Source organism: Peromyscus californicus, unplaced genomic scaffold (assembly GCF_007827085.1).
Source record: "Peromyscus californicus insignis strain IS unplaced genomic scaffold, ASM782708v3 Scaffold_17__1_contigs__length_78620276, whole genome shotgun sequence".
Classification (NCBI taxonomy): Eukaryota; Metazoa; Chordata; class Mammalia; order Rodentia; family Cricetidae; genus Peromyscus; species Peromyscus californicus.
In genome coordinates this window covers 66,558,354-66,580,801 of record NW_026294469.1, presented here as the reverse complement: position 1 = coordinate 66,580,801, position 22,448 = coordinate 66,558,354, and the positions used below count along the sequence as shown (strand labels likewise).

The following is a 22,448-nucleotide window of genomic DNA, read 5'->3' as shown; positions in this document are numbered from 1 at the left end:
TCATTTAAGCATCCTGGGAACCTTCCAAATGATTTTCCTTTTTGGAATTCCTCATTGAATACCTTCTTGCAGGCCACACCTGTCACAGAATGTGTTCTGGGGCTACATTTGCACAAAAATAAGTCCTTTTGTTGGCTGTGGGAAATTGAGGACAACTTATTTTGCTCTCTGTGTATTTTCACTCTCCCTAAAACTCTAAAACTGTTTTGGGACACAGGACACATGTTCTCCTCCTTTGGATCTTTCTCAGCAAAATGCCAATATAAGGGACTCCATTAAAGTTCTCTAGATTATGAAGAAATTAACACTCTCACCTGGACTGTCACGACTGCTGCTCCTTGGCACTTCTTCCCAGCACTGCCTCTGCACTCCAAATGCAGGGTGGTCTGCTCTTCTCGGTTAACGTACTGTTTGGGCATGGTCTCCAACAGCTCGCCGTCCAGGGCAACCTGCTGAGACTCTCGGAGAGCAGCAGTTCTGAAAAGCAACCCATGTGAGAAAACAAAGTCAAGGAAGGTTATATAAGAAGTGATCAAGGGGTTGGGACTCGAGAGATGGTTCAGGACTCAAGAGTACTAGTTGGTCTTCCAGAGGACCTAGGCACAATACTCAGCATCAATACCCAGCATCCTCACAGCAGCTCACAACCTTCTGCAACTTCTGGTTCAATACCCCATTACCAAGGAGAGAGGGTCATAGCATGTCAATAATATATTGACAGGTAATATACATAGCATGTCAATAACATATTGGCAGGCAATTACTCATGTATGCATATAATATATAAGCATCAAATGCCTGAATCAAATCTATCCAAAGAAAACTGTCAATAAGAGAAATGATTCACAAGGGATTTGTAAAACTAAGCTTGTTTGTTGTTAAAAAAAACAGTCTTGCCCACATATACTCCTCAAGAGTATAATTAAGAACCAAACTCTAAACAGTTGATTACTCTGTATGTACCATGTGAACTTCAAATGACTTCCCTACCCCTTGACCAAGCACCTATATCAATTTACTAAAAACTGAGGTGGAGAGCAAAGCAATGATACAAGAATGTAAACTTCATGTTGGCCTCTTCGAACACCATCTTTCTAGTATCAGATAATTTTCTGAGAGAAATCATAAAATGTCTCAGCCAGAACTACTGACCTCAGAAACAACCCCACAGGAAATATATGAGATTGATAGTCTGAGAGTATCACAGAGCATGAAATTAAAAAACCTGTCACAGGGACTGAAGAGATGGTTCAGTAAGAGCATGTACTGTGCTTCCACAGCACCCAAGTTTGGTTCCCAGCACCCATTTCCTATGGCTCACACTGCCTGTAACTCCAGCTGCAGGGGATCAACATTTCTGGCCTTTGTGCATGCTTGTGCTCATGCTTATTCCCACACACTGAAACACACACAGACATGAAACTGAAAAAAAAGGCTTGTCATGACTCAGTTAAGTAAGCGACCTGGACTAGTGGAGTAGTGCAGTGAGGAGTAGTGCAGTGAGGAGTAGTGCAGTGAGGAGTAGTGCAGTGTGGAGTAGTGCAGTGTGGAGTAGTGCAGTATGGAGTAGTGCAGTGAGGAGTAGTGCAGTGAGGAGCAGTGCAGTGTGGAGTAGTGCAGTGAGGAGTAGTGCAGTATGGAGTAGTGCAGTGAGGAGTAGTGCAGTGTGGAGTAGTGCAGTGTGGAGTAGTGCAGTGTGGAGTAGTGCAGTGAGGAGTAGTGCAGTATGGAGTAGTGCAGTGTGGAGTAGTGCAGTGAGGAGTAGTGCAGTGTGGAGTAGTGCAGTGAGGAGCAGTGCAGTGAGGAGTAGTGCAGTGAGGAGTAGTGCAGTGAGGAGTAGTGCAGTGAGGAGTAGTGCAGTGAGGAGTAGTGCAGTGAGGAGTAGTGCAGTGAGGAGTAGTGCAGTGAGGAGTAGTGCAGTGTGGAGTAGTGCAGTGAGGAGTAGTGCAGTGTGGAGTAGTGCAGTGTGGAGTAGTGCAGTGTGGAGTAGTGCAGTGTGAGAACGCTGAGGAGAACGCCAACCCAAACACTAAATCGTCACAGCTGACGACGCAACAAGCAGGAAGTCTGATCCGCAAGGCCTCGCGGTCTTACCTGGCGTGCTGCTGCAACAGGTTCAGGTCTGTGTACATGAGCTGGGTGGTGTCCTTCTGACTCAACAGCACAGCGGAGGGAATGAGAGGCACAGGAGGCCTCACGGGGTGCAAAACAAGAGGAGGATGGGGGGCCTCATGCTTCCGTAAGTTACTTAGAACCCTTTCTTTAGCTGAAAGAAAAGCCGTATTTACTCAGAAATGGGTACCAAGGGGTGGTAATGCACTAAATAGATACAAAGCCCTGGTATATTACTCTGATAAAGACCGGTAGAGATTTTCAGAATAGTTCCTTAGGCAAAGGAAGCCTAAATGGATGGTTAAATTTGGGTTTCTTTCGAGTTTTGAGGAAGTCCCCACAAGCCCAATAATAGGGTACGAGGAGCTAGGTATCAGGAGCATGACTCAGTACGACCTGAGTCCAACACAGAGAACCTACATCAAAACATAGGACTGGGCCCAGTGGCTCACATCTGTAATCCCAGGGATGGCAAGGCAGAAAACAGCTAGATCCCTGGCACTTGCTAGCCAGCAGCTCCAGGCCAACAGGAGACTTGTCTCAAAAAGCAAGGTTCAAAGACTCACATTCAAGATGGACCTCTGCTTCTACATGTGTGCATGAGCACTAACACACACATGCACACTCTTGCCCCCTCCCCAACACATACAGAATTTATCATCTACTGGTTAAAGAGCAAAGGCTCACGATCTTAAACAACTACTCTAGACAGTCTTGCATGACATGTTAGCTTGAACTTCATGTTAGCATGTGGTGATCTACTGAGCAAATTTAAGCAGTTAGCCTCTGGGTAATGAATGGGGTCAGTTCAGAGGTATGTAGTTTAATACAACTATCCTGAGAAATAAGTGAGAAGGGACTGGGCATTACGGAACAGAGCAGAAGAAAAATCTGAGATTCCATCAAATTTTAAACAGGAGAGTGGAAAGTGTGAGGAATGAAATGTTCATAAAGTCCTATATAGCCTACACTTACACAGTCAGACAGTGAGCACGACTTACTCATAAAACGACTTATAGAGTCCAAATAAGCAGCAGTCTAGTGCTCTGAAAGAAAACTAAAGGTGTTGGAACCGTACAACTCTGCAGTGATCGCACCATCTCAGACTGACTCATCAAACCGAAATGCTTCCATTCCAAATAGAAAGCTCATACAAATTCCCACTTCCCTCTCTTCACCACACTACACACAAACCACCAGCAGTAAGTGGGGAACTGAAGAACATGAAGACCGATGCTGTCACCTCCCAATCCCTTTCACTGCGACAGAAAAGAAAGGGAAAGGTCAAGGGAACTTCAAGTCAGTAAGTCGTCAACAAAACCTTAAGGGACTGCTGTGAATTTACAGTTTTGTTCCAAATATAACAGTGAGTTTTCTATTCTTGTTGAAAAGTAAAACTAAAGTTAACAGCCATGATTTGCATAATGACATTTGTATTGCGTGCACCCCAACAGATGGAATTAGCATTCCAAAAAGGTCAAGAGCAGCACTGAGTGTATAGCTTGTATTGGGTCCACTAAAACTACCATTGCTTGCACAGATTTGGTAAAGTTGGAGAGTTACCATTTGATAAGATTTGTGACATCATAGGTTATGACGTTAAGAGAAAAACTAGAGGCTCTTTCAAATCCACTGTAACTTATCATAAAAGAAAAGTCAAGGATAACATATACGCATATATCATCCTCCTCACTTATTATTATCTCCTGTTGGTTTAGAGACAGGCTCTCACTCTGCAGTCCTGGTTGGCCTGCAACTCTATATAGACCAGGCTGGTCTCAAACTCACACAGACCCATCTGTCTCTGCCTCCCAGATGCTGGGGCTAAAGGCTAAAACCTCCACACCTAGCCAAGTGAATTTTTTGAACAAAAGAGAAAAAAAATAAATTCAGGGTATATTTAACTATAATCACCACTCTCGATCAAAACTGGTGGAAATACTGAAGTCTACAAAACAAATTTGAGAAAAAGATCCTGGCATCACAAAAGCACTGGTAAAATCTTTCCTACAATTTCAAATATATGTTTAATCATTTGATAAATCACATTTGATTATGCAACCATAATCTTATATGAGAAAAAACTTCAATTTATCTATAAACCCAAGCATTTTTTTGGAATTTCAAACTGTAATGATTACTTAGAACCAAGAAATAGGGCACTGACTGTGAGCGGGATCTCTACAGCCAGACAGTGCCACTTCCCAGCTCTGTGAGCCACGCGGACAGTCACTCACCACCCCGCCCAGGCTCCCTCACAGCTCCATGGAGAGGGCCTGCACTGGGTTGCAGTGAGGACTGAGTTCACACAGAGGGAATATTTTTCAGGCAGCGTGAACAGGAGCGCTGGCCCTTGCAGCGCTGGCCTGGTGCTCCTTGTTCAGCAAACACCCAGCAATAGACGACTCACTATGTGTACGGCCAAGCTGAGGGCAGCTTCCTATCTTCCTCTGTACCTTCCCACAGTGCTTTCTGATGTGCACACATAAGTTTTATAATCACACAATGCTTCTGGAGGACAAACAAGGAAAAAACTGTTGGAATTTCAGAAAATGTTGGCGCCTTAAACAAAACTGTTCAGCAAATGAGTGAACCGAAACCCAGAGAGGGTCTTTTTTTTTTCTCTTAACAAGTTGATTGGGGCAAAGTTGAAATAAAAGAGTATTTCTGCCTCTCCATTTTACTACACTGTAATTGCAATGTTAGCAGCAATTTATAATTTTATTATACATCTTACATTCTAAAAATATATTCCATAATTAATGTTAAACGTAAGCTCAGATACAACTTTCCATGTTTTAAAATTGGGCATAGCCAGCAACTCTGTAGCTTAAATGGCCTTTCTGGCCTGGCCTGGAGCACTAACTGATAATTTAAATGCATTGTCTTTCTAGGAAAATGAGCTGCAAGAAACAAGCAGCCTTTACAGAAGCATGCCTGTAATCTCAGCACTGGGGGACAGAGGAAGGAGGATCTCCTGATCTACATAGAAGCTCCAGGCCAGCCAGAGCTACAGAGTGAGACTAGGTCTCAAAAAAAAAAAAAAAAAAAAAAGAAAAAGAAAAAAATTAATCTAAAGCATTTGTATTCCATGGTAAGGGTTTCAGATACAGAGAAAGAATTTTGAAAGAAAAAAAAAATAACTTCTGAATGTTAAAATTGCAAACCCAAAGTAACTACGTTTGAAGTTGCACTTTAAAAATAGTTTTGTAGTTAAAGTACATTTTTAGAGCATTGCAAAAGAAGTGAACCATGAGCCTGATTTTCAGCTGCAGGCAGAGTAACTACAGTCTATGAGCACCTTCATGGAACAATTCTTTTATGGAGGGAGACTTCCCCTTCCAGGGTACGCAATGTATGAGCAAGAGGACAACGTAAGTGGCCACCTTGATTTGGAGGTAGATGCCACTTCAGAACACTGAGGCAGCAAGATAAGGGAACGGACGTGCTTGAAAGGTTCATGAGTCATTCGGCCGTCCTACTACTCTGAGTCACCTGCCTCCAAACTTCCTTCCTGAGAGATAACTCATTACCACTCTTGTGTATGCCATTCAGGGCATGGGTTCTACCCCTCAGTGGCAGACAAGTAAACATGGAACTTTTTCCCCAGCAACTTAAAATGTATTTGCTTGTTCTTTATTTTTATTGATTTTTTTCAAACCAGGAACCCTTAACGAACAATTCTCATTGGAGAGATAAGTGTGGAAATCTTAACCCTCGAAGGCTCTGACTCAAACTTTCTTTCTTTCAAAGGCGCTGATGCCACAGGACTCACCCAGCAAAGGATCAGTGAAATCCAGTTGTGCTGAAGAGCTGCAGGATGGCGAAGGCGACTGGAGCTTGGCCTGTGTCCACTGACCAACTGTCTCCTGGAACTCATGATGTATGCGCTCCATATTCAAATACTCCATCCACAGGTCCTAGAGTAGAGCCAAAGCGTGTTCACTCATACAACTATGGATTCACCTCAGTGAGCCTCTCAGTTTCAATGACGTGATCCACTAGGCTTCCAACATGAGCATGAGCTGCACTGCAAATGACCACCAACAATCTTCACAGCTTATATACATACCATGATCAGAAAAAGACTATGTGCATATTAATTGTAAACATACACACACTACTAAGCTACTAAGTTATGTGCATTATGAGCATATAAAGAAAACAGAACATTTTTAAAGTAAGATTTTAAAATAAATACAGGAGCTAGATTGCAGCAGTTAAGAATGCATACTGCTCATGCAGAAAACCTGAGCTCAGTTCCCAGCACCCATGTTATACAGCTCACAAGCACCTCTCAATCCAGCTCGAGGGAAGCTAAAACCTCTGGCCTCAGTGGGCAGCTGCATATGGGCACATACCCTCCCACAGACACACAGACATACACAGAGAGGGACACACAAATAAAAATGAATTTAAATTTAAAATAATTAAAAATAATAAAATTAAATCTTTAAAATGTTTAAAAGAAAATAAAGACACTGAAGCTAGGCACAACAGCTCAGGCCTGTAATCTCAGCTCTCAGGAGGCTAAGGCAAGAGGATTCCTGCAAATTCAAGGCCTGTGGTCTACATAGTAAGCGACAGTCCACCTGAGCTATAGAGCAAGACAGTGAATGATTTAAATGAATGATAAATTAATCTGGGTTAGATTAAACCAGATGAAATTAATGCAAATTTACAAGAAATACAGGAGAGAGAAAAATATGTTAAACTACACCATGAAGGTAAAATCAGCAAAAATTAGAATGTGCAAACTCAATGGACAGAACAAGCCAGTCTCTTCAACAGATAAACTGTAAAGGGAAACAAAGAAAGAGTAAGAAAACCTATAGATTAAACAGACCCATCAACTACTCTCAAAATGTGGGCCCTGATTCAAACTGCAAAATAAATAAAAACAAAACCTACAGAGCTAGAGAGATGGATTATCCACTAAGCACACTTGCAGAGGACTTAGGTTTGGTACCCAGAACCTAAGTGTACCACGTGGTGGATCACAATTGTCTGCAACTCCAGTTCCAAGGGATCCATCACCCTCTTCTGGCCTCTGTGGGCACACAGACTAATATGCAGGCAAAGGACTCATAACCAGAAAATATAAATAGTTAGATAGATAGATAGATAGATAGATAGATAGATAGATAGATAGATAGATAAACCTTAATGACATTTATGAGACAACAATTTAACAGGCTCTAAGTCTGGTTTCCCCTATAGCTTATCTGCTTCTCTACCAGAAGTTATCTGTAGACTAAATCTGGAGAACATCTGATATATAAAGATTTTAAAAGATAAGGGATACCATAACTCAACATTTACATCTGTCTTTATTTTTTAAAAACATTCTTAAGATTTAATTTTGTTATTTTTAATTATTTTTTATTTAAATTTATACTTAATTAGGCGTCTGTGTGTATGTGTGTGTTTCTGTGTCTATGGGTGCATAGGAATGTGAGGGGATGGACAGGTACATTCATTGAAGCATTCTATTTTTCCACATGATAAAATATAGTCATTAAAAAGGGAAAATAGGCTGGGCATGGTGGCACACACCTGGATTCTCACCAACCAAGAGGCTGAGATAAGAGGATTGCCCCAAGTTTGAGGCTAGCCTGGGCTACACAAAGGAAATCCTATCTCAAAAATTAAAAAAAAAAAAAAAAAAACCTAAAAATAAAAAGGTGCAATAGTGGGCTGTTCTTCCAAGTTCTGTACTCCACAGATCCCCAGGGGTCGCTCACATTAGAACAGGCACTCTTCCAGAAACAAGAAGCCAGAAACAAAATATACTAACAATGTGGTTATGTGGCTCATGACTTACTTGCTCTTTCTGAACTTCAAATGTCCTAAGGATGTCTCTATGCTCAAGCTTCTCAATCAGGCATTGCTACCAAGTCCCAAATCACTAATTCCAAGCAGACTGCAAGACAAGATGCTACAGCTCCACTGAGGTCCTGCTCACAGCAGTCCTGCTGCACCCAACTGTGGCAGACCCTGTTACTGTGTAGAATTCTGTCCTAAATGGAGTGGCTTAAATGGAGTGGCTCTGTCACCCTGTCTGCACCCATGCTGAGAACACCTGACAGAGGCAAGTAACTAAGACACAAAACAGCCCAGAGCTTGAACTTAGACAAAAAAGGAGTCGTATGTCTAACAGTAAGCAAAGACTGATTTCAGGAGAGAGGATGAGGCTGCTAGCGCAGCTCACTGGGAAAGTCCTTGCCTTGCCCAAAGTTCTGGGTTCTAGCCACAGTATCTTAAAGAGGAAAGGAGGCAGCAGAAACCATCCCTTGTCTGGAGGCTGAGGAACCAAGAAAGTTATGGCATTTTTAAAATACTTTATTTCATAATTAATGTGTATCTGTCTGGTGGGTATGTGCACATGAGTTCAGGATCCCCCAGAGCTAGAGTCACAGGTAGTTATGAGTCACCTGACATGGGGCTAGGGATTAAATTCAGGTTCTCTGCAAGAACAGCTTGGGCTCCTAACCAGTGAGCTACAGAAATAGCTCACTGGTTAGGAGCCCACAAGGTTACTGTCTTTAAAGCACCCGTGTTTCTACCATTTGTAAGGCTTGGGTGAAGATTTAGAATGCAGAGCACTAGAAGAAATGAGTGAGGGCAGCACTCCAGACTCAGGCCACCAAACTCACTTCTCCTGCTCCCCTGCCTTTTACTGCCAGCCTTATCTCTGAGGCTTACACATCCTCTCTCCGGGTTGTTACACCTTTAGTCTGTTTCCTAACTTAACATTCTCCTACCATTAAGCCCACTTTCTCTACCTGGCCCAGTCCTGAATTCTCCATCTCTTATCTCCCTCCAGGTTGCTTCCCTGACAGAGCTCTCATTTGAAGGCTACAGGCATTTCCTCTTCTCACATTCCTTTCCTTGGTAAATGGCTCTTCCAGATAACCCAAGTTGATGTTGGGAAGACTAGACATTCTTATACATGTAATCAATTCAAAATCCTTCCTCTGGGGTTCAAGTGAGATTGCTCAGTGGGTAAGAGCACTAACCGCTTTTACAGTTTCCAGCACCTACATCAGGTAGTTCACAATTGCCTATAACTCCAGTTCCAGGGGATCCGATACCCTGTGACCTCCAACGGTGGTACCTGCCCACACATGGCACTCTTAAACTCACTCAGGCACACATACATATAAATAATAAATCATTTTTTAAAAGGCTACTCCATCTACTTAACCATTGCCATAGTTCTCTAAAGGCTTCAAAATAAAACCCAAGTTCTTTACAAAGCTATTCATGGCGGTAATGATTTCACCCTAGTTGGCATCTGTAGTTCTTTCTACCTGTCCTGCTCGGCTGCTACATCCTGGCCACACCACTGTGGGCATGTTGTGGTTTGGCATGGATTGGTCTTTTATCACCTGACACCTTCTCTGTCACTCTCAATCACCATGTGTTTCCTCCAAACCTCACCAAGCTCCCACTGTCGTTCAGAGCTTGGCTCACAAGTTACCACTTCAGGCTGGGTCTCAATGGGTTCACAGAACACCACTGGCATTTTACTCCCAGTCTGGATCACAGATGGGATCATTGCACGTTAGCTCTCCCACCTGACAGGCAGGGACTGCATCAGATTTCTTTTACTATCTTTGGCACTAGTTACCTGGCACTCAATAAACACTGGTGTAAGAAAGAGAAGAATAAAGGGAGGAAAGAAAGACAAATATGTCTACTGGAGATGCAATTCTAGGTACAGTGTGGAAATAGACAGGCTTCAGGAACCAAATGAAAATCCCTCATGGCTTAGAAGCTACTAAACCATATCCAGTGTAGGGTCAACAACCTCCAGAATTCAGCCCCTAGATGAAAACATCCCCGAGAGAGGACTTCTTTGCTGCTTTCATGCCTCCTCCAGGCTAGCTACAGAGACCTGAAGAAGACTGGGACTACAAGTCAGGGCTAAAACAGGGTCAAAGGCGTTGGTGTGTGCCAGAAAGAAGACCTGTCAGGACACACAGCAAGTCGAATCAAGTGGCTCTAGACAGACAGACAGTCAGAGCTAGACCCTGACCAGAAAGCCTCTCCATCACCTCCCCGGGCTGACCTATGTCATACATGGACTTAAAATTCATTCCTGTGCTTCTGATGGTAGAGATGGCTGCTGAAGTGTTCAGCTGGTCACACTTCAAATAACAGTCAGACAAAGGCTGTGTTTCTTCGAACTCAGGCTACAAAAAGCCCTAGAACAAGCTTCAGGCCTTCAAGTGAGGGCATTACAGAGCTGGGGATTTAAGAGGGAATATCCTGTCAAAAGATTCATACACACACACACACACACACACACACACACACACACACACACTGACAAAACCCATCAAAATGACTGTGTATGATCACCATTCTGTATCAGTAAGCAGTTTTACTATTGGGTGATGACTATGTAGTTCAATTTACATTTAGAAATGAAAAAAAAAAGGTATTGTCATAGTTTTACCTGCTGATTCTGCATTACTTTTGCTAGCCTGTGAATATCATAATGCTTTGGTAAAGAAGGAATATAGGTATCTCCTTTTTGAAAATTTTCATCTTCTAGCCATAATATATATACATTGAAGAGCCTAAAAGATAAAAACACAATTACATAGAAGTAAAAAGATGTGCAATCAAATGTCATTTCTTATATTACTAAGAACTCTGGCACCACCATGTGAGAGTAAAGAAAGGCTTCCATGAAGAAATGTGTCTAGCAGCCACTGATTCTCCTAAGAAACTCGCAATGAGAGACCTCACATGCCATTAAAAAAGGATCCAGCTTACATAAAATGTCTGAAAGGGGGTTCTGGGAGCCATGTTATAGATGAAGGAGTAAATGCAGAGACATACCTGGAGGAGTGTTTATACCACAGCCCTAGGATCTGAACTCAGAGCTTTGCTATCCTGGTTGAGTCAGACATGGCCAGTCTTAGTGCTTGGAAAATACCAAAAACTAGTTTCTATCCAATTGCAAGCACTTGTCAGCTTAACAGCAATGGCCACTCCTGTCTCAAGGAAATCATAAATAAAACCATGGATATGTGCACCTTGTTCTCATTAAACAGGAATATTTTTAAAAGCCAGGCTTACAAAGTATGCCTTTAATTTTAAATATATTTTAACAGCTTGTTTCTGTTTTGCTTTTTCAGAGAACAGAGCCATCTATTAGCTAAGACCACTGGTATCCAGGGCATTGTTTGAATAACAGCATGGAGAAGTGGCTGGCAGACACAGATGACCAAAAGGCAGCCTGGGGTAACTCTGGTCAGCAAAATGGAAAATTACCTCCTTTACCAGCAGTACAGTGTGTCAAGGAAGAGAGCTACAAACAAGGCTGGTGTATGCACAGATTTCTCTTCCAGCTCCTGACTCGGGAAGACAGGTACTTTCTAAACACCCATAGAGGGAGTTTGAAAGAGGGAGAGGGAGTATCAAAGACTTAAAATGTTCCAAGAGAAAACCTTCTAGTAAAAGTGGTTCAAAATAAAATGGGGCATGAGAGTCCTTTAACCACTCAAGATAAGCTCTGGGGCCCCAGGGTCAAAGCAAGCCTGAGACCTGGGTTTCCTCACTCACCAAGGTGTTCTGTAATTGAGGACAATGCTTAACAGCCATGTTTATGAGATCTTGCTTGAAGACAACCATTGGACTAAGTTAAATTTACAGGCAGAAACCACACTAACCAATCCTGGCTCACTCTGAAGTTCCAAACACTTAGGGACAGGCCAGTCTGTGCCTGCACTGATAAGCCCCTAGAACCTGTCAAGGATCAGCACTAAAGAACCCTGCCTTGGTCATTTCTTTTAACAGCTGTTTAAAAGGCTCTGGAAGTTGTATGCCTGTTACAATCAATTTGTTTTGGCTTACTTCTATTTTCACATAAGAAAGAGAAGGGTACCACCAGCCTTCTGGGTTATTATTCACACTCAACAAAGCTACATCCAAACTGCTGACTTACTTCTCATGAAAAACATTTCCAGGTATGAATAAGTGTCAAAGCTACATCCCAAATACAATCCAACAATTTAAGAGTAACATCTGAGCTCTATATCAAAGCTAACTACTCCAGCATTGTGTCTGTGCCACCTTACCTCACTAGCTCCCTGTGCAGCTCTGGAGAAGTCAGGTAACCAGGGGTACCAGCCTGCTGCTCTGCTGTCCCTTCGCTGCCCTCTGCTGGAACACGGAGGGCCTTGCTTGCAGCATAGTGGAAGTCAGCCACTTCAGTCAGGCGTCTCTTCATGTCTTTCAACAAATTGATATGCGAGGGACTTTGAAAAAACCTTCTTCCAATACAACCGTCTACGGGTAACCTTAAGAGGTATAAAGAGAGCCTATAACCTTTGAGCAGAAATTGTTCTAAGTGGTATAACACAGCAGTCAATTAGCAAGTTACCTTGTTATACCTCAAAGCTATTTTGAGACTCCAAAGAGATAGTAAATAAAGAGTTCCACTCAGCTGAGTCCATTTCTATGGTTCTAATTACCCATAGTCAACCATGGTACAAACAGAAAACTCTAGAAATAAGCAATACATACTTGGTTTTACTTTTTATTCCATTTAGTGTGCGTGTGTGCGTGCGTGCGTGTGTGCGCCTAAGTACAAGTGCACACATGCCATGTCATTAGTGTAAAGCCAGAGGGCACCTTTTAGGAATTGGCCTTTCTCCTTCCACTCTGAGTTTCTGGGGTCAAACTCAAGTTATCAGGCTTGCACAGCAGACACCGCTACCCACTGAGCCATCTTGCCAGCCCTACCAATGTATGTTTTAATCAACTTTTATCACAGAATACTGCTATACTGAGCTTTCTTTGGCAGCACATATACTAAACTAGTATACTGTTGTAACTGTTTATCACATTACTAGTTACGCTGTTTATCTCTTACTAGGCCTAATTTTATCAACTAAACTTTATCATAGGTATGTATGCAGAGTATGTAGAGTGTGGTACCAACTGAGTCTTCAAACATCTACAGGGCATCTTGAAACGTGTCCCTAGAGATAAGGGAAAACTGCTACAGGAAAGTGGCCTTAAAAACAATGAAACGCTACAAAGTCAGGGCATCAGTCTCGTTCATGAAGAACTGGAAATCCAAAAGTCCTCCTCTTTCTTTATGTTTCAAAGGAGTAAAGGAAGGTTGTGGATCTGGGAATGAACTAGGAGTTGAAGAGCAGTGCTTGGTACCAGTGCACAGCTTGGACAGGCCAGATTACCTTGCTATTCAACAGAACCATGCAACATCCCCATGCATAGCCAAGGGCTGCATTCCTATATCACTACTCTGTGTAAGGTCCCCTTGCAGGCCTCAGGGAGGTCACAGATGTAGCCTCAGTTTGGAGCATCTTCTCTCTCTGTGCACCTCCAGAGGTTCTCTGCTGAACCTTTCCCAGTTCCCAGGTGTTGTCCTTGACATGTTAGGAACAGAGGAGGGTAAAGAGAAGCTGCCACAGATACTCCAAACTCTGTTAAGCTCAAGTCTAATAAGTACTGAACACGGAATTCCAGCTCTGTCAGAAGAGAATGACTCTAACTCACACTCCACAGCATACTGACTCAGAAGTCAGCTAACAGAGACTTACTACAGGACTGGGTACCATACCCATATTGTGGTCCTGGGCGGTGAAGATACAGGAGGAAGAACTTCTGCCAAATGAGTGGCAGAAGAGGATGATCAGAAGGTGTGGCCAGAGCCTGGTGGGCCCAGCGATAAATCATCATTCTCGGCAGGGATGGGACGATGGGCAGCTTCAGCTGGAGCTGGGCTTTCTACAAGAGAACAGAACTTTAGCAACCCCCAAATAAACACGATCAAAACACTTTGCTCTAAAGTTAAGCATTTTGCTTTCACTGCAGTTAAAAAAAAAAAAAGTTACCAAAATAGTTTTCCAAGCCCTCTAGCTGGCATTTTAACCTCTTTGGCAACAAGACCTGGGGCCCAGTTTTCTACTGTGAAGATATGTCAAAGACCCCAGAATCAAAATCTACCTGAGGAGTCATCTAAAGCACATGGATAGAGCTCAGTTAAGAGCATTTGCTTAGCATGCTGGAGACTGCATTCAATTCCAGTACTGTAGTGAACTAAGCCATAGGAGAAGGAGGATCAGAACTTCAATATCATTTTCAATTGCATTGTAAATTGGAGAACAGCCTGGGAATACCTAAGACCCTGTCTCAAACAAACAAACAAAAAATTCTAAAACTAGCCTCATGTCAATGTCTGAAATTCCTTTGCATATAAAATATAATACAATGCTGTGGAATAATCCTTCTGTACATTGTAAAAATGTATTGCTCTCATTGTTAATAAAAAGCTGATTGGCCAATAGCTAGGCAGGATTTTCAGGGCAGAAAGAATGCTGAGAAGAAGAAGGGTGGAGTCAGAGGAGTCATGAGTCAGACACAGAGGAAGCAGGATTGTACAAAATGAGGTAACAAACTATAAACCACATGGTAGAACTTAGATAGAAAATATGGGTTAATTTAAGTTGTAAGAGCTAGTTAGTAATAAGCCTCAACTATCAGCCGAGCATTTATAATTAATATTAAGTATCTGTGTTGGTTATTTGGGAAATGGCAGGCAGGAAAGAAAAGTCCACCTAAATGGCACCCAAACGTCCAGCACCTAAATCCACATAAGAACTAAGAATGCTTTAAGAAGGTTCTAAACACACAAAAATGGAGCCAAATGTGGTTTCCTAGTCTCATGTCTCTCACGCAGGCTGCAGTACAGAGATGTGTCTCCTGACAGCTGCCAGCATGCCATGAGCTAAGTCACATGGCAGGTTCCCACAGTATCTCACATGGGCCATGGTACAGAGAAGCATCTTCCAGCTGCTGCCTGCGGACTTGAGCTGCCAGCATGAGCTCTACCAGCTCACTTCATGGCAGGTTTGAGGTTTTGCTCATGTAGACAGAAAAGATTACAGATATGCAGTAAAGACAGATTCAGATGTGGGGGACGGGTCCCTAAATGGGTTACAGTGTGTTTAAAAATGTACAGAGGCTTGGGGGAGAAAAGAAAAAAGATATATACAGTCATAAAAAAAGAAAGCATAGTTTTAAAATAATAGAGTCCTTAAAAAGGGAGTAAATAGAAAAGAAAAAAAGTCACATAAAGATGGGAAATACACAGAGAGTCTGGATCCTATATGTTATTGTGTTGTCTTTGAATTTTTTGGCGGCTAAGAGATACCATATTATAAAAGCTGCTAGATTAAACCAACCTATATATTTTAAAAATATCTTGACTTCAAAATTTAAGTCAAAGGTGTGTTGCTTTGTGGGAGAGGTTATGCTTTTATTGCTACAGGAAATGAGAAGCTGTAGATTCATTCCAGGTTAAAGAAGATCAGATGTGATTAGAGAAGACACCCTGATCCTGGCTACAAACATAAAAAAAAAATAATAATAATAAACCTAGAAGAACTACAAGAGATGTAACGTATATTTGCTCAAACATAAAACAAAAAATCATCTTTAACTGACTTGTGCACACCACATATTGCATACTTGTAATATATGTTACCTTTAAAAGTTTATCTATTTTCAGAACAAGGGGACCAGACACCAATAAAAACAGATGGCCCAGGTGATCCAGCATTTTAAAATGCTGTTGCAGTCTGCTCAAGACTCTGTTACACTCTCCTCAAAATTCTGCATCCAAAACAGCTTCAAGGCTGCTGGCTGAGATAGTCCAACCTCATGCTACTCTAGCAAGGACTTCATTATTATCCCAATTGTCTCAAGGTTCCCCTAAAGATGTCAATGCCCCCAAACAATAGGAAGATGTCTAGAGAATGATGTCTGCATTCTCAAAATATTGGTTTATGGATGTTTGTTATCATTTAAGGGAGGTTGATTACAACTTATTATTGGTCATAGTTAAAAAAAAAGCTAGACAAAGGAGTTAAATTCAAAGATCTCTTTCTAAAGGAAAAAAGGGGGATATAATAGAGAAATTATGAGATAAAAGGGTAGATTATTGAATCTACTTTAACCAAAAACAACTATTAATCTCAAAATATTTTACATTAGTATGGATTTTGGTTTATTGATACAATTTTAAAATTATTTTTGCTATACTATATGTATGCTTCTACTCTTGTCTAGGGTATTGTGTTTATGCAACTCATTTAAAAATGAAATGTATAATTTAAAAATACAGATTAACAGTCATCTATAATAGTCAAACTAGTCATGTTGGGTATGTTTTCAAGGTCATAAACAGATAGATATGTTTAGATAGCTAGCTGGTCTTCAAACACTTCAAAGACCTATAGAATATGGCATTTAATATGTTTAATAACCTAAGGCTTTTCTTTTTTTTTTGTTTTTCGAGACAGGGTTTCTCTGTGTAGCTTTGCGCCTCTCCTGGAACTCACTTGGTAACCCAGGCTGGCCTCGAACTCACAGAGATCCGCCTGGCTCTGCCTCCCGAGTGCTGGGATTAAAGGCGTGCGCCACCACCGCCCGGCCCTAAGGCTTTTCATGACAGTCATACAGCACCAATTTACTTCAAAAGAAGATGATGAGTATTGAAGAACCTTTGTATGGATTTTGCTTTCTTTATGGCAAAAATTAGCCACCAGTCAAAAAACTGCCTTTGCCTCAACTGCTGACAGCACACTGTCCAAATTGGACAAGCAGAACACAAAAGAAAATGACTTCCAAACTTTGCCAAGGCAAGGCGGGACAGTCCTTCAAAATTCCTGCTTCACAGAAAAGTCTGTCAGATATTCTAGGCCTGTAGGCCAAAGATGGATGCCTCAACATTAAAGAAGAACCTAGGATGACTGTCTAGGCAGCCAGTTGTTTTTGTCATTTCTTAGTTTTGGAAGTTGTTTGCTCTACACTTTCTGCTTACTCAGGTAATATTATATCTTTCTCAAGTCTCTGGTGGAGTTGAAGACTAGATAGTTATAGTTTTCCTTGTTAACAAATTCAGAAAAGAAACTCACAAAAGAGGTGTAAAGTATATAAGGTTGAGAGACATAAAAAGATAGTTTTGGGTTGGTAATGCAAGTTAGGATAGAAAGTGGATTAGGTACAACACTTTGGCTCACCAAGATAGGATAGATAGTGGAGTATTTTCTCTAAATTTGCCAAATACAAATGGACTGGATATTGTAACTGTAATTCTTACTTGAAAACTGTTTTGTTGTATATAACTTAGCTATGTTAAACTTAAAAACCTTCCCTTTTATTTAGACAAAAAGGGGGAAATGCTGTGGAATAATTCTTCTGTATACTGTAAAATGTGTTGCTCTCATTGTTAATAAAGCTGATTGGCCGATAGCTAGGATTTTGGGGGCAGAGAGAATGCTGGGAGGAAGAAGGGCAGAGTCACAGGAGTTGCCAGGAGACACAGAAGGAGCAAGACAGGTAAAGTCACAAGCCACATAGTAATACATAGATTAACAGAAATGGGTTAATTTAAGTTGTAAGAGCTAGTTAGTAATAAACCTGAGCTATCGGCCGACCACTTGTAATTCATATTAAGTCTCCATGTTGGTTATTTGGGACCTGGCAGGTGGGAAAGAAAAGTCCCTTACAATACTATCTTCCAGTCATGACATGGCTCTGGCATTCTAGAACCTACATTAGCATATTGTACACAATTTGTATAACATTGGGTCCAAAAACACCCTATCATAGAAGGAGGAGAGGCTCAGAAGGCCCATCCTTCCCTGTGGATGAAGGGAGAGAAAGAAAGAAACCTGTTTTTTTTTTTTTTGGGGGGGGGGGGGGCTTCTTCAGTTGAACTCCTGTAAGCTCCTGTAAGCAAACCTAATTAAACTTATGAGATCACGGGGAGAAAAAAGGATGGTAAAATGGAAAGGAACCAGCTGGTAAGCAGAAGGGATCAGTAGGATAGAAGGAGGATGAAAGTAATGGGAAGAATATTACCGTATATAGGTACATATGAGACATCTACTATGATCACTAGTACATGTTAGCAAAAACTTAAATAAAATTTTAACTTCATAGAGCAAAGCAGTCGAATGACAGAGAAACCAAAAATGAATCAGTCAAATTTTATCAATCCTGAAAATCTAGATTTTTTTTTTCCAAGGGTAACTCTGTATAACAGCTCTGGCTGTCCTGGAACTCATTCTGTGGACCAGCCTGGCCTCAGAGTCACAGAAATGTGCCTGCCTTTGACTCCCACGTGCTGGGGTTAAAGGAGTAGGCTGCCACCTCCCGGCTGAAAATCCAGATTTGAATAGGGCTTTCTGGAACTGAAGAATTACTGGACAGGCTCTGTAACCTCACAGCAAAGCCCCCACTATGGTCCTATAGTAGATCTAAAATCGGAAGCTTTAGCCCAGCCTATTTCACACACTGGTCATCACAAGCTTTTAAAAGAAATTCCTCTTTCCAACCCAGGTTCAGAGATTCAAAATCTCTGAAGCAAGCACCAGAAATCTGATTTGTAACAAGTTTTAACAAGGGATTTGGGATATACTTGGGACATAAGGACAGCCACTTCACAGCAAAAGCAATCCCCTACATTCAGACTAGAAAGACCCTCCTCCATGACAGGTGGGGACTCTGAGAAGCCAACACAGCCTTCGGTTCCACAGGATTTTAGATGCTGAATGGAGGAGTTAACAGGCTGCAGTGAATGGCTCAGTCAGGAGTGTAAGCACCCCCTGTAACTCAAATGCAGAACCACTACTGTACCTTTAGAGCTTGGTCAGGGGTAAAAGCATTTATAACCAATTCCCCTTCAACAACTCTTCGGAGCTGAGAGTCCTCTTCAAAGATGGATTCCATGTTCAGCACAGTCCATGCAAACCAAACCTATAACACCAAGCAAAGGGGAAGGAAAGAAGCCACTAATTCCAGGTGATGAACATACCCTGCTCACAAGTTTAAATCTTTTTTAGGGCTGGAGGTATGGCTCAGTGTACAGCATTTGTCTAGCTTGTGCATGCAAGTCCCTGGATTTGATCAAAATAGCACTGCAAAACACACACATGCAGATGTCAGGCAACAAATATTGAGCTTCTAAACTTCCCATGTACTTCTTATGTGTCTATGTTCCTGTCACAGGTATACAATTAGACAAAACAAGTAACTGAAAAGTATTAAATTCTTCTGGGGGAAAATGATGAGGATTGCGTTTGGGGGTAGAGTGCTATCCCAGAGAATGTTCTAGAGCTAGGTAGGAAAGATGGCCTTTCAGAGTCTCAGTGAGGCAGAAAATCAGAGGTGGAGAGGCAGGCATCAGTCTATGTAGCAGTGAGGAACTAGTGTCAACTCAATCCCAGGAAGACCAGGCTAATAGACTGAAGGATGTTACTACTGGCTTAAGGGATGAAACAGATATGACCTTATACAGTCTGAGATCGGCTGTAACGATGAGCACTAACACATAGTGAGCACTGATTAAGGTCTGAGTGCTTTACATACAGGTTCCATTACAGTCTCATCTGAGAATGAGGAAACTGAAGACAGAGATATAAGCAAACAGCCCAAGGCACAGAACTAGCCAATGGCAGAATCACTCTGAAACCTGGGCCACATACCCCTAACACCCACACTTGATCTCTCTCCAGCCCCAACCCAACCTCAGTAAGGATGGTAACAAATGGTCCTCAGTAGGCTTCATACCTGCGTGGACATGGACAAGCCCTCCACAAAGGAAGGCGTGATGTTGCCTGCCACAATCCAGTTCACCAAAGAAGAGAGCAGACTTCGGTCACAGTGGTAACCCAAAGCGTTCTACATGGGGGAAGAGGAGCAACAGAGTCTTTGAAAACCCTCTCACGGACTCGGGTATTAGCAGTTGCCTCCACATGGGAAGATTCTAACAGGACAGAGGTGTCATGGTGTCGCTGAATTCAGTTTCAAGTGTTTCATTCAGAATTTGGCTCTATGTTCATCAGAGAAGTTTGCCTATGGTTTTCTTTCTTCATCGTCTCCTTAACCATTCTTAGTATCAGAGTAACACGGCTTTTTAATTTGAGGAACAGTCTGGAGGGCATTGCAGTTAGTTCTTTAAAAGGCTGGGAGAGTTGAGTAATGACCCAGTCATGAACAAAGTACATGATGTACAGGTATGAAAATATTATCCTGAATGCCATGACAATGTATACAATATTAATTGAAAAAAAAAGATTTCCAGAATGGGACTGTCCACTGCAGTAAAACCAGGGTGCACCACAGAAACATGTAATGAGCATTACAAACCCCCTTGGTATACTCCTCTAGGCATTCCCTGGGATCTGTGCCAGTGGACTATGGCTACTGAGATGAGACAACATTAAGGCATAATCTATAATTTAAAAAATGAGCTGCCACAGATTATTACCAGGAACTGTATACTTAAGAGATCCTTTTAGCAGCTCGTATCTAGCCAATGGCTGAAACATAGTTTCTCAGTTACCTTGTGCTGTTGGTAGAGCAATTTCTGCACACAGTCTTCCTGTGTCAACTGAAAAGCTGCTTTACACAAGTGGTCCATGAGGAAGAGAACAGGCTGTTCTCGGTACCAGAGATGCTGGCTAATGAGAGCCTGGACCCAGAACTCCAACACAGCCACAGGACCCACTTCATTAGGCTGCGTGCTCACACCGATGTGTGCCTGTGAAGAAGAAGCAGCAGCAGCTCAGTGATGTGGAAGGTTAACAACCTCCCTCCCTCCCACTGCTAAAACACACGAAATGCTATCTACTTCCATGAAAGTCCAACTCTAACAGCCTTCCTCTACCAAGAGATTGGAATGCCCATATCATGAGAGTTCTGTGGGAAGAGGAGGAAGAGCATATTGAGGATCTGTAAAAGCCCTGACCTGGATCATGCTATTAAGAAGCTTCACGTTGTCCCCATGGCTGGTTCCTGTCAGATGCTGCGCCACCTTGTGGGTAACCTGCTGCGTGACACCCTGAGGAACACCACTGTCCAAGTGTAGGAAGAGGAGGAGGTTTGACATAAACCTGTGGAGTGCAAAGGATCACACCCTTTACCTTCCAATCAAGCAGAATTTCAAGCAGTTCTGTGTGGGGTTCTGTTTGTTTGTTTTTCTCTTGCTATTTTGACACAGAGTCTCATGGAGCCCACTAGCCTCTGACCTGTTATGTTGCTGAAACTGCCCTTGGAACAGCAGACCTCCTGAAATGCTGGGATTATAGACATGTACCACCATAGTAGACTTTGGGCAATGGGTAGTTGGTGTCTAGGGAGGGCTGAAAGCATGCTAGGCAAGTGCTCTCCCACTAGGTTATATGCCCAAAGCTCTTTTCATTACCAATGAGGTAACAGAAAAAAGTTAAATTGGTTCCATTTTCCACAGTGCTATATAGGGATTCTGATAAATCTTCAAAGATTTCAGAAGAATAAAGTCTTCATATTTAATGTGGGTTAAAAGGAATAATATCTCTCTACAACACTATAATGAACACACCCAAGTAATATAAATACAGATGCCGGGCGGTGGTGGCACAGGCCTTTAATCCCAGCACTTGGGAGGCAGAACCAGGTGGATCTTTGTGAGTTTGAGGCCAGCCTGGTCTACAGAGCGAGATCCAGGAAAGGCACAAAGCTACACAGAGAAACCCTGTCTCGAAAAACCAAAAAAAAAAAAAAAAAAAAAAGGTATACATACACACACACACACACACACACACACACACACACACACACACACACACTCACACACACACAAGTTAAAGGGGGCCAGAATTAAATACTTCAAAATACCATTATCTCTCCATATCTCAGACCTCTAAGCAGAGATTTTTCCAAGTTATTTAGTTCCCAAACTTCCCTGAGTGTGCAGGATGCTAATTTAAATTATTTAAAAGTATCCCAACCCTGACCCTTCTACTAAGGTCAAATCTCCAGGCATCTGGGAATTCATAGTTAATTAGTTGCCTCAAATCTGAGACATACTGAGTCAATGCATTCAATAAGAAAGTTGATACTACCCGTACTCCTTTGCACGTACTACTTGCCCTAGTATTACTGGGTTTCACCTCCCCTTTTCATTGCTCTTCATGAATCCGAGATGATCAACTCCCTGCCTTCTGGACACGTCATCTCTTCCCACTTTCCCATTCATTTACCTGCTCACAACTCATAGACTACATAAAACAATATGTTTTGGTATTGCTACAATTGCTGCTACAAGTAAGGAACACTATTCCAAGAGCCTACGGAAACAACTGTTCTTTTAAATACTAATAGGCTTTCTAAGCAATTCTAAATTAAGTGAGATAGGAAATATCTTTTATAACAATAAAACTAGAATCATTAAACAATGTCCATTAACCACATTCTAAACAAGAGTATAGTTTTTTTTTTTGTCTCTTTAAAAAAAAATGAAA

At 41.9% G+C, this 22,448-nt stretch overlaps 1 protein-coding gene across 2 annotated transcripts in view; it reads right to left on the bottom strand.

Annotated features, from left to right (window-relative positions):
- Epg5 (ectopic P-granules 5 autophagy tethering factor) overlaps positions 1-22,448 on the bottom strand; it is a 102,276-nt gene that overhangs the window by 40,483 nt on the left and 39,345 nt on the right. For both annotated transcript variants that reach the window (XM_052742627.1, XM_052742628.1), the window contains exons 18-27: positions 20,915-21,059; positions 20,510-20,707; positions 19,735-19,845; positions 18,802-18,921; positions 13,718-13,884; positions 12,207-12,428; positions 10,577-10,700; positions 5,888-6,032; positions 2,095-2,266; positions 315-477 (exon numbers count right to left, since the gene is read on the bottom strand). In XM_052742627.1, the coding sequence (XP_052598587.1) occupies positions 315-477; positions 2,095-2,266; positions 5,888-6,032; positions 10,577-10,700; positions 12,207-12,428; positions 13,718-13,884; positions 18,802-18,921; positions 19,735-19,845; positions 20,510-20,707; positions 20,915-21,059 (1,567 nt within the window). The remainder of the gene's footprint in view (positions 1-314; positions 478-2,094; positions 2,267-5,887; positions 6,033-10,576; positions 10,701-12,206; positions 12,429-13,717; positions 13,885-18,801; positions 18,922-19,734; positions 19,846-20,509; positions 20,708-20,914; positions 21,060-22,448) is intronic.